General features: G+C 40.6%; 1 protein-coding gene across 1 annotated transcript; it reads left to right on the forward strand.

Annotated features, from left to right (window-relative positions):
* Nucleotides 1-721: 721 nt before the first annotated feature.
* Nucleotides 722-7,078, forward strand: LOC102382760 (latent-transforming growth factor beta-binding protein 1). The gene is made up of 3 exons (XM_006034687.3): nucleotides 722-1,073; nucleotides 4,854-5,003; nucleotides 6,061-7,078. The coding sequence occupies exons 1-3, from the start codon at nucleotides 821-823 to the stop codon at nucleotides 6,228-6,230; spliced, it is 573 nt and encodes a 190-aa protein (XP_006034749.1). The 5' UTR covers nucleotides 722-820; the 3' UTR covers nucleotides 6,231-7,078.
* The last annotated feature ends 5,673 nt before the right edge of the window (nucleotides 7,079-12,751 follow it).

Here is a 12,751-nt window from a genome sequence, read left to right on the forward strand (position 1 = left end):
GCATTTGCCTTGATACAAGTTATTATGTAATAGTAATAGTAGTTTTAGAGACAGCACTAAGGTATCTAACTTACACTGCAGGCCAAACAGGAGATATAATGGTGACATAACACAGTCTATTAAATGGGTCATCAGTGATGAGGATCAAATCCATGACACAGGCTTCTAAAGTTATGAGCTTCTACTACCTAAGCTAAGGAACTGCTTTGTTAGCTTAAAGCAGTGATAGAATCATAAACCGTGGCGTCTAGCCTCGTGCAGGTGACAGAGAGCTACTCTGTGTAAGTGTGATGTCTGTCATAAAGTAGGTTTCCCAAGCTGCTTTTACCCCTGAATCCTAGAGCTCACACAGAACTGTTAAGCAAATCTATGGTTTTAAGACATAGTCTGCATCACAGGATGATGAGAAGGAGCCACTTTGGAAGGGGTGGAAGTATTCTTCTCCCTGACTGGCTCAGGTCTGGCTAGTGGAGTATATGAGATAGCCAGCCTTCACCCTCTTTGCCTTCTTTGCCCTGGCTCATGCCAGCACTAATTTTGGCTTGGATCAGCCTTTTCAATCAAGGAATGCAATTACTATAATTGCAGGAAGCCCCTATGCCTGGCTGTACTGGGAGAGGAAGCTAACGTCTTCTTGACTTCCTGTCCCTTACCTCTTCATTGGACCAGCCAAAAGCCATGAACATTTTTTATGTTTTTATTATTTTTATTCAGATCCATCCATGGTGCCAGACCATTGAAGTCACCACAGGGATGAATTTGGCCCATTATATTTTAATGACATTCTTCTTGAAGAACATGTTGTGGGAGCTGCAGATGTATGGTGTTTCTAGGAAGCACTGTTTATTTTCCAGCTAATAGGAAGCACAAGGCACTGGGACTGATGCGGTGCAGCCCTTTTTACAAGTGTTTAGTATTATATCTTATTTTCCTTTTCCCCCCACCCCCAGAGGATTATGCCCAGCTGTGCAACATTCAGTTTCCAGGATCTCGGCGACCATATGGAGAAGATGCTTTAATCGACTTCGAAGAACACTACACTCCAGAAACTAACCCGTACTTTGTTGAAGACCGTAAGCAAATTTCACTGTTATGTAAACTGCTTGAAATTAAGGTTGTAACTTGGATTACTTCCCTGTAGTTGGCTCCATTCTTCTGTTTGCTTCTGAGTAATATGGCCTATTTATGTTCTAGTTATTCCTCTGACATTAACTCTCTGTCAGGTGTTCTAGTCAAAGAGCCAGGGTTATAAATGAGCCCAACTGGGCTCAATGTCTAATATTATCTTTTAATATAATGAAATCATATATGCCAATAAAATGACATTTATATTTACCAACAGATTTATTGCTAAACATCCAAAGAATTGTTGGTTTTCCTTCTCACAGCTTAATTTCCTTTAGAGCATGCAACAAACTCCTTTGGGGTGTATTTAGAAAAGAAAAAAAAATCTTCATGTTAGCATTCAGTGATTTTCCAGAAGAACCTGTATGGTAGGTGGAGTGTGCAAATTGCTTCCACTCAAAGAGTAATAGCCTAGCACAGCAGGATCGCAGTGCATGATGTACCTGGGCTTTTAAATTAGAATGCCAATGCACACATGCATCAAGTAGGTCATGAGGAAAGTAAATGTCTTGCTAGAGAAATCTTAGGTAAGGAGAGTTTTACATTTATGCTTCAGAAAACACATAGCTCCTTTACTGAATAAAGGCAGACAGCAGGGTAGAGATGCACCTTATAGACTAACTGAATCAGAGATACATAAACTTTATCGAATAAAGGCCTGATTCAACTCATTTCAAAATGAATTGAAAAATTCCAGTTTATTTAAATGGATGTTGAATCAGACCAGAAAATGTGGACTGTCTTCAAATCAGTTTGATACCTGTATTCTAGGCCTAAATTTGGTCTAGCCTATAGCCTCATTGTCACTCCAGAAAAAAAATGGAGGCAGCAGAAAGAACCAGGAATTTCAATTGCCTTTGTCCTTTTAGACTACAGCTACTATTTGTCTCATTCCCAAAGCATCTGTCTTATACAATGTCAATATTTATGCTGACAATGGGTCAGTATTTAAAACAAGGTAATAGAAATCAAAGTGATAGTTTTGAAAGGGCAAGAGGACTAGAGTGAGGAACAAGTGTCTGAAATATATTCCTTTCACTAATTGCATTTTATATCAGTGCATTCTACAGAAAATGGCCTAATTAATTCATTCTGATATAGACTAGCAAGCTTTATACACAGTATTACAACATTAAACCTTTTTATATCCAGATTATTTTAATTACGAAATACTGTGTGTGGATCTAGAACTAAATGGTTACATTGATTAAAATGATCAAAGCACAATGGAAAATGCAGGAAAAGATGACTGTGATGACTATCATGGCAAAGAGATTTAGTGGAAGGGAAAAAAAAGTATTTCCTCAAATTATGAGCAATGATAAAAGATTTTCCATGCATAAGTGGTGAGAGAAAACTGAGTCATGCTAAGAAATATTGAGAGATGTCAGAACTCGCTTTCTCTCACTTTCACATCCTGCCACTAATTCAGAAACAACAGTGGAAAATGAACAGAGGGTAAAACCCCAAACACAGCTGTGTGGCCTTCTTCTGGCCACAACTAAATCAACTCCACATGCTTATGACAAATACTAGCTTACTGCAATGTGAAATCATGACAAGTACCCAGGATTTCTATCCTTCTGGATATTTTAGCCAGTTGCTGTTGTTACTATTGTTCATTATAAATATTTATACTATAGTAGTACTCAAAAGGCCCTATTAGGTGTAAGACCCATTGTGAGCACTGAACAATCCCAGAAAAGGAGTAGTCCTACCCTCCCCTGCAGGGCCTGCAGTTCAGAGCCTGCACACCAGTTAAATATGTTTTAACTTTATTACCATCACACTCCGTTAGAACTACACACAAAGTTTTGTTACTGGCTGCAAACAAGTCCGGAAATAGATGTGCAAGATGGCTTGGAGTGCATACATTCTTGTTTTAACCAGTTTTAGCTGGTTAAAATTTCGACATGGTACATGTGAGCTCTTTGTAGAATAAATGATGACTTTCATTTGTAAAGAATTTATTTAAGAGCCCCACCTTTTCCCTTCTTGGCAGTATTTGTTTTTCATAATTAGCTGTCTGTATGAGGGCCCAGAAGAGGCCTTCTATTTAAAGGAGCCACACATAGCTCTGTAAGTGGACTTAAAAATATAATGGAAATGTGAGATAAAGTTTCCTGCTACTTTATAGTAAATCAAAACAATCTACTCAATGCATTTGTCATGCTACTGCATCTTCCTGTCATTTTAACAGGAAACTATGTAATGGTCCTGACTGTATATGAAGGTATGGACTTCATTTCATATAAACATACATTCATGTGCATTTCAGCAAGGAGTCCCCACGTATTTGCTATATTATTCTGTTCCATGTCTATAGAACTGATGAAATACTGATTAAATACTCTAGAAATTCACCACAGTGTATCAGTTGGCATCACCTTGTGAGCACCCAAACACCCTGGAGGTATTGATGTCAGACACAATGGAGCTGCCCAAGCAGAGGACATGGGGAGTGAGGACAGAGGGAGTAGAGGGGGAAAGGTTGGGAATGTCAAAGAAAATAAGATATAGGGCAGGATGGAGCAGAGTGAAAAAAGTAAAATGAGAAAGGCATAAAGGCCAATGTGACAAGACAAATGAAAGAGCAGCAAGAAAGGGAGAAAGGAGTAAAACAGATAGTTCAGCTGTTCTGCTTATCAAATCCCTGTAGCCACTAATCCCAAATCTATAAACAGGTTTTAGATATACCTGTTAGTTCAGTTAACATATGGATGTTGTTAGGAAAAATGCAGTCCAACCCTTTCCTTCCCAAGTGGTACAACTCAGACTTTATGCTTTTCCCAAAGCCTTTTGGTATGGTTGACTGCCATCTACAGTTCTGTTTGAACACTGCCTCCAAGAATGGAAAGATAGCTACAAGACAATTGTGTAGTTTTAACTTGTTGGTTCTCAGATAGACAGATTATTTTTACTGAAATTCAGTGAGAAGTTACACTCTTTTATTTTAAAATACATGCAATCTTTGTCATTTATTATCATGTATCTGTATAGATGCCTAATTGTGGATAAGGGATCCTTCATAAGGGTAAGCTACTAAGAGAGAGTTTCCATTTAAGTCCCTACCCCAGAATCTTCACAGTCCAGGATTATAACAAGATGCAATTATAGATTATAGGTGCTTATACTGGTAGCCACCTCCTAAGTGCTATCCAATGCCTTATTAACCAAAACCACAATAGGCTGCTAGTCTCTAATTTCATTTTACTTCCCTCAAGGCATTTGGGAACAAAGATTTTTTTACATCTTTGTTATAAATTAATTACAGTGCAACTTTTCCCTTCTCCTTTTCAAAAGGTTATTTAAGAAAAGTTTGTTTTATCATTCTTTTCTTTTTTCAAATAATTACCCTACAATTCTCACTTTGCTGTGCTTAAGTAAAAGCTGATATAATTATAGGGCCTGGGCCAAAAAGATTTTTAATATAAATTGATGACTTGTTATTATGCAATTAATAAGAATAAGCATTGTCTTTAAAATGTGGATCAGAGATTTTAATAGTAGTAAAAAAGTGAGAGTTCAAACCATTTCAGCTTCATTTTTAAATATATCCTGTTGTGCTTATAGGGCACATAAAGTCTGTTAAAGCTGACCCATTTTCTATAAAGTTGAGACACTTCCCAAGACACCTCTGAGGAAATTGAAGAGTTTTACTAGACAATTGTACAGAAAGATTCAGAACTGCTCTGTAACTTATTTGTTTCTAATGTTTCTCCATCCAGGTTTTCTAAACAGCTTTGAGGAATTACAAGCAGAGGAATGTGGCATTTTGAATGGATGTGAAAATGGCCGATGCGTGAGAGTTCAGGAAGGTTATACTTGTGACTGTTTTGATGGCTACCACTTGGACATGGCCAAAATGACTTGTGTTGGTGAGCATACAGTGCACTGTTCCATATGCAGCTTTTTTTCTTTTTGAAACAAATTTACTCGCACGTTTCTGTGGGAGATACGGGACAGAGTATATCAGCAACAATTTACTTGACTCAGTAGTAATCGTAAGAAGAACCATGCTAGCATACCTGTATCATTTTCAGTACAAAGCCAACTATCATGGTAAGGTACCAAGATGCACGTTAATTCAATCTTATTTAAAATATTTTTTTAAATACTAAAACTACTAGTATGTATTAGCTAGCTTGCTGTAAAAGCCTAGCAGATATAAGACAACAGTGGTTTTACTGAGCTTGTAGCGGAGTAGAACAATATTACCCAGCTTACCCCCTCAGGTCACCTCTCCTAGCTACATCATGGTAAAAAATACCTGTCTTATATCGGCTACGATTTTACGGTAAGCTACCCCTTTCTGCAAGTGAAGGCATATCTCTAGTGTGCCCCAGTCCAATGCTACGGAGTGTTGCTCTAGGGGTGAGAGGGGTTCTGGTCTCCTCAGGTGCTTAGTCCTAAGGCTCTGTGCTCAGAGTACCAATTAGTGCCAAGAGAATTTCTGATTCTTTTTAATATAGACATCTAAGAATACTAGTGAAATAAAAAATGAGATTAGCTCACATTAATAAGTCATTGAACAGTCATCAGCTGGATATATGTATAAGTGAGTGTTGTTAATGATAGTTTTTATTTCCTAACAGCCTTACGCTGAATTCAGGCTGGCTGCGATCTGTGAGTGAAAGGCTCTTTCACCCACTAGTGATTCCCTGTGATGTCCATCCACTATTTTCTCCTCCATTTAAATTGTATGAATTACAAATCTTTGGGCCCAGCCTGACCTCATTCTGTCAAGTCTGAAGTTAATATTAAGTTTCCCACTTTTTCATTCAACACATTCTATCATTGCTAATGATACAGTGGGTACAGTGATACAATCTCGTGCTTCTGACAGGAAATAGTCTCTGTGGAAAGAAAAGGCTATGTTAGCGTGTTTAGTTCATTCATTGTTTTATCTACATGTTCTGGTATTTCCTTCTGCAGATGTAAATGAGTGCAACGAACTGAACAACAGAATGTCTCTCTGCAAAAATGCCAAGTGTATTAACACAGAAGGTTCGTACAAGTGTTTGTGTCTGCCAGGCTATGTACCTTCGGACAAGCCAAACTACTGTACACCACTGAACTCAGAAATAGACAGTGAACTGGAGTAAAAGAGAAGCTTCATAACCTAAGCCCATATACCCTGCACTGTATAAAGAAAAAAGGAAAGTATTTAACTTGAGATGAGGATGCATCTAATCTGAAGCATTGGCTACATGGAAAACAGCAAAAGGTGTCGTCTTGAAAGTGAAATGTGATGAGTTGATATACATCAACTTCATGGCAGTGACAGAGCAAATGGACACATTTCTCTATATGGAAGAAACAATCAAGTATATAGTGTGTTCATAAGAAAAATTAATTCAAAATAGGTAAAACAGTGCTGTTATTTTAAACAGAAGGGTTTTTTGTTTTTTGTTTTTTACTATTGCTTGATTAATTTGGCATTTAAATAGTGGTGAAAATATTTTATATTACTTCTTCATTTCTGATTGTGCAGTTCTTTGCCTACTGTTTCTTTTCAGATCTATTTTCTGATCAGTGCAAATCCTTTGATACAGATATTGTTAGGCCATTTTATAAAAATGATTGCACAGGGTAATGCTCCTCTTTGTCTGGAACATTGATCAGTGACTTTTTAAATTGCCAGCTGTCTGCCCTGTGGAGCAGGTGCTGTTTGTTTTCAATGTTTATACGCCTTGGAGAACAGTCCTTTATATGCATTTTGTATTCTTTATGGTCTTTTACTGCACTTACAATCTTTTAGAAACTTTCTTGCCAAGTTTCAAAGCTGCTAGTGGACAACCAGTGGATTCCTTTTGTACATTGAAACAAAAGATTTGAGCTCACGTCCTATTGTAATATGTAAATTGAACACAAAAGAGATCTTGTATGATTACCCTAACATATTAAAGCTGTATATTAAAACTCAATAAAAATCACCTTTTTTTTTAGAAAAGCGGCTGTTCACTAATCGTAGGCTTTTTATTTCTTTCCTGGCTTTACTGATCTGTATTGGTATTTGTGTTATGAGAGTCAACAAGATGAAGCTGTTTACCTAAGTAGATCTTACTAATTGATATTCTCTATTCACAATTGGGATTCAATTACATTAGTGCAATTTTAAGGATCCGTCTTGCTGCTTGTTTCTTTTCTCATTGTTTTATGAATGCCATGACTTTTGTGAATGGGTACCTGAAGCTGGGCTTACGGGCAAGATTTTGAAACACACCTAAGGGAATAAGGTTGACTTGAAAGTTAACTTTCACTGGGCCATGTGTTCCCAACTCCCTTACGCACTTCTGAAAATACCCCTGCTCAATCCTTAGGCACTTACATAAGTGGCCTCATTTTCTCAAGTACTGAGTGGAATCAGGCAATTTTTTTGGATAGATAATACATTATTAAATGCCAAATCATTTTGTGCCTTTAGTTTTTAAATGATTGTTTAGTTTTAGAAATGCTGAAATGTTTTAGCTTTGCCATTTTTCAACTTTTCTACTTTTTTTTGGAAATGGCATTTTTCATTTAACATTTTGCCTAAATCAAAAGAAAAGAATCCTCAGAAAACTAAGCAAAACATTTAATTTGGGGACTTCACCAAAAATGTCTATTTCTGTTTAATCCATACAGAATCATTTTATGACTTTTTTTTTTTGCTTCAGCCATTCAGCTGAAAAATATTTTCGGTATCTATCTCTAGTGCTAAGAACTAGCTAGTTCCATTAAAGTCAGTGCAATTTTCCATATAAATAAAAGCTTTAAGCCTTAAGTAACTGTTGTACAATGTAGCTGTTAGAGGGGAGGGTCATGCTGGTGAGGTACTATCCAGTAGGAATGATTAAGACACAGCAAAAGAAGCAGGAATGGTGAGACAAGGTATGGTGGAGACTATAGTGAGCAGGAAGCAGGCAAAGGAAAAAGACCCAGAAGCAGGAAATAAAGCAAAAGAGACAATCGTGGGAGGGACTTCTAAGAGAAGGAGAAACAGGTGTTTGGAATAGAACGTCAAGAAGTAGAGGGGGGAAAAGACCATACTTTTGTTCATATTTGTATTACGTGCCTAGCTGACACAAGCCACAGGTTCCACTTCCCTCATGCTTTCTCAGCTGGAGGCAAAAGTTTTTCCTCTTGTCCTAGCTGTAAACGTACAAAAGTGGCAGATAGGACAGAAAAGCCATGTCCTGTCACAGTTCTTTGTGGAAGCATCATATTTCTCAGGCAGGCGGTGGTGGTTCCGGTGCTTTAGGGGGAAAGAAAGAAGAGTGCAGTAGATGTGAAAACAAACAGGGTTGAACAAAGAACGGAGAGACTTAGCACAAGCTGAAAGATAAATGGAAAGAATTTCAATTGTCAAAAAGTAACGGGAGGTGAAAACAGACTGAGAAAGGACCTGAAAAAGCCAATGTCTTGAAGTGAAAGAAACCAAAGATATGAACAGTAGGTTTTATATAAAGATCATTATTGGCGACGTGTAGGGGGTGCATGCGGGTGCATATGCACCCCCTGAGATCGGCCGTGCACCCCCTGAAAGTGCCAACTGTGAAACTGGAAGTGCACTTCTGGTTTTACCACTGGCTCAGCAATTGGCCGCTGGGGGACTTCCCCTCCCCGTCACCAATCTGGTGCCCCCCCAGTCACCCATGAAGATCATTACAAAAAAGTTGGCATGAAAGCAAACCACAGGTCAAGGCCAGACCTTATAAAGAGCTCCAGACACTACGTGCTGAGCTCGTATGAAAATCTGCCAACTTAAATGTGTATGCAAATGAGGGAGAATGTCTGCTAAAAACCTGTCTGTGAAAGCCCAGTGGTGGAGCAGGAGAGAATGAGATTACATCTCTTAGTTTTAAGTGCCGTCAGCAGTCTTTCACACTGTGGCCCCTAAGAACAACTCTGTTCCAAAGTTATCATCAATCCCCTTTACATCAGACAGTCCCCAGCAAAGAATATTACCCATTTCCACAGCAATTGGAGGTAGAGCACACCTTTGCATTGAGCCTTGGCTCCCTTAGACTAACTCTCTGTTTCCCCCTCAGCAAACTCCAAGGTTTCCCTCTACAGTGGAGCTTTCACAAAATATTTAAATAGCTCTTCTTCAGTTTCTTCACTGGGTTTTTGGCCTCAAAACAGCTAAACTCAAACAAGAAATAGATTCCCAGTTTTTTGAAGGAGATGAAAGGATTGCACTTCTCCTCCTCCTCCCCACTACAGCAAATAGCAGCCAGGGACATCCAGCTGCTGGACCTCAGCTGGCAGTTATTGTGTACTCAGGGTCTACACCAGTGGTCTCCAACCTTTTAAAGTAGGAAATCACCTTTGGCATTTAAAAGCAACCCAAGATCTATTGTGCGCTGCCGGAGGCAGAGGGAGAAAAAAATCATTTGGGGGCATACCTCCCCAGCAGTAAGTCCCACCCGGCCGGGGCCCCATGCAACTTACCCTTGCTCCTGCTTCTGCGGCACTGTCCCTCACCATGGGGGATTCGATCTAGCCCCCGCCTCTTCCCTCTCCCACGGACTGACCTGCTGGGCTGGAGCGTGTGCATGCATGTGGGCACTCAGCCCCTGACCCCAGCCTCAGATCAACTCCGAGAGGCTCCTAGATCTACCGATGGATCGAGATCCACTGGTTGGTGACCACTGGTCTACATTGAGGCAGTTCGGTAAGTTGTCTGGAAGATCTCTTCAGTGAGACCAAGAGAAACTCAGTGACATGGAACTGGGGGAGAAGGGCCAGGTTTTCTCCAGGGTCTGCCCCTGCCTCTCCCCTAGGCAGGGAGCCCCTAATTCCCATGGTTTGCAGAGCAAGCAGGAAATTTCACTGGACTGTGCTGTATCTTGGGTGGGAAGGCATTGCAAACAAAAAAAAGAAATGGCTTCTTCTGACTGACATGGGGTAAGTTTAGCTTTTCAAGGAGTGAGAAGGGTATAAAACATCTCTTCTCACAGGCTGCTGATATGGAAAGTGCTGGCTCATGTAACCTTTCTGTTACTATGATTCACTTGTCTCCAGTGGCTCTGGCACCTCATTCGCATTTGGTTCCTTCTTAGGCCTGGACCCAGCAGCAGAGCACATGGTGGAAAAAGTGGTTCCAGTCATCTTCCTTGGGACAAGGACTTGTCTTTCCCATCCAGCCTCTCCAGAGCAGATCATTATGTGGCTACCCTTTTTCTCCAGAGGTGGAAAGGCAGGATCCATGCCTGTAGACTATTCATGCAGTCCCCCTAGTAACACTATATGCCCATCACAGCTCACTCTTCCCTCCCCCTTCCATTAAAGATCTGGCCCGCAGGCTGGCAAAGGGTATTGCTCATTTGTCCACTCTTTTTAAGGGACAGTAGAAAGTCCTAATATCTCTCATGAATCTCTAGATCTTCTAAATAAGAGAAATCTTTCAAGCAGAGGTCTTGACATGGTACCTCAGACGCTCAACAATGTGCCCCAGAATTAAACAGAAACAGGGAGCTAATTTCACAGGTATTTACTTTTAGAAATACAAAACACCAATGTATCCCAAAGAAAAACCATCTGAATTATTAGTTAGAGTTAAGCACAGTCAAACAGGCCAAGCGAGTTTCCTTCTTAAACCCGCAGTTGGAAGAATATGAGCCTCATTGGGACTAAAGTTGGCTACAACAGCCTCAGCCCCAAGCACACTGGTTTTTGTTGTTTTTGTTTGGAAGGCCTATATTCAAGGTGGAGGCATTGATTGCAAGTGCAGTTCCTGCCTTTCTGCCCATCAAAAAATCCTATGTTAAACATGCATTAACCTAAACCTCATTAGGAGACTATGATGATTATGATTTCCTGTACTTTGTACATGGTCCAAGACACATCCTGGGGCAAAAGTGACTCCTGCTGAGAAAAGTGGAACTTCAGCTTAAACTCCAGTATCCTTCTGCATATTTGGTGATGAACATTTTAGGGGCCATAAAGAAAAAGCAGTCACTGTGGAATTAAAAGCAGGTGAGAGTCTCTTTCTCCTTCCTGTGGATCTCCAGGCTACCTGAGGTCTTTTCCTTCAGATTCCAGCATGGAGGTTGCGCCTTAAGAGGGGGCTACTGATACTTTTCCTGAGAGGTGGATGCTCAAGACTGAGATTCACTGGAAAACCAGCCATCTTTTGTTCTGGGGCCCCCAAGGTCTAGACACATCCCTTCTCTATGAGGCACATTTCAAAGGAGTCCCTCATTTGGGGTGCAAGCAACCTTAAAAATGGGTATGTGATTCAAAAGAACTTGCACATGGCCCCTAGGATGAGTTTATCATTTTTCCCAGAATAAAGTAAAATAAACGTGGTCAGCAAAGCTCTCCGCAACCTTAGACGAGAAAAGGTACAGTAGTCCTTCTCCTATATATTAGAAAGATAGAACCAGTCCTGTACAGAAAGAGTTGTTTTGCAAAAGTAAGCGTGATCCTTTGTGATACATAGTATAGCAATGGTATGCAACCCATCTGGGGCCTCAGGTCTCAGCACATCCATAAGGAGATCAACACTCCAGGCAGATATTTAAATCCTTTGTTATGGTATGGATGTAATCATCATATCCATCTCCCTAAAAATTCAGAATGTAAAAATAAATCTATTGGAGATTTACAGAAGATGGTATCAGGGTGATTTACCCAGTGATACTTCCATTATGGCAACAGAGCTACTTTTCAACAGAGTACTGTACACCCTTTTCTTTACATGGATAGTCACATGTCATATCCCTTCATTCAACGGAACAAGATGGATCAAGCTGTTGTTGGTGTGACCTTCTCTTCACATTGTAAAAGGTCCAGTAGTCTTCATTAAAAGCCTCCAGAAATGTAGCTTTGAAGAAACAAATGAATGACCCAGTTTCAGCCTTGCACTGCTCACTTGACACAGAGGGCACATCCCCACGGGCATGCATGCGCAGAGGAGCGTGTTTCCCATGGGACAAATAGCAGCAGCTATTTGTGCTGTTGTTATTTGTCCCTGGGCATGCCCCCACATGCACTCTCTGGTGCACAGCAAAGGGACATGGATGGGGTAGGGGAGGCTGAGGTCAGCAGCTGTTCTGGCCCCACCAGCCTTACCTGAGGTCCTAGGGGCTTCCTAGAGCACCAGCAACATCAAGGCAACTGTTTGGCTCCGGTTTCTGGTAGCACACACTTTTGCCACATGCGATATGCTACTTTTTTAGCAGCAGTTTTTTTCTTACACTGGGATCGCCAGATGCCAAAAAAAACTGCTGCACTGCAAAGTAGTGTGGCACATGGGTGTACATGCACTGCATGCAGTTTGCAGTGCCTCAAATGGCTTTGAGGTGCCACAAAACGCACATGCACATTCATGGGGACACGTCCAGAGGGTGCAGAGACCATCTGAAAGTCCCCAGCGTGACAGAATCCCGGTAGGCTTGGACTTAGAAGAGCAGGCAAGTCTATATGCCTTTCTCCTCGGTGCAGAGAGAGGGAGTCAGGCAGGTTCCTAAGGAATTACTGACAGCTATCAGAAGTTAAAGCAGCTGATAGGCTGCTCTAACCAGGTACCAGGAGCTGTAGCAGGCAAACCTGGCTAAAAAGGGGCAAAAGCAACCTTGCTGCTTCTCCCAGCCAACCAGGGTATATACAAGAGTAGACAGTATGATGCATGCCAGCT

This window comes from Alligator sinensis, unplaced genomic scaffold (assembly GCF_000455745.1).
Source record: "Alligator sinensis unplaced genomic scaffold, ASM45574v1 scaffold1456_1, whole genome shotgun sequence".
In the NCBI taxonomy this organism is placed as follows: Eukaryota; Metazoa; Chordata; order Crocodylia; family Alligatoridae; genus Alligator; species Alligator sinensis.

Excerpts from the sequence above, each read along its gene's own strand:
- LOC102382760 (XM_006034687.3), top strand. The coding sequence starts at position 821 with ATGGTGTTTCTAGGAAGCACTGTTTATTTTCCAGCTAATAGGAAGCAC. Across the intron at positions 1,074-4,853 it reads CCCGTACTTTGTTGAAGACC|GTTTTCTAAACAGCTTTGAG; the intron begins GTAAGCAAATTT and ends TTCTCCATCCAG. Across the intron at positions 5,004-6,060 it reads GGCCAAAATGACTTGTGTTG|ATGTAAATGAGTGCAACGAA; the intron begins GTGAGCATACAG and ends TTCCTTCTGCAG.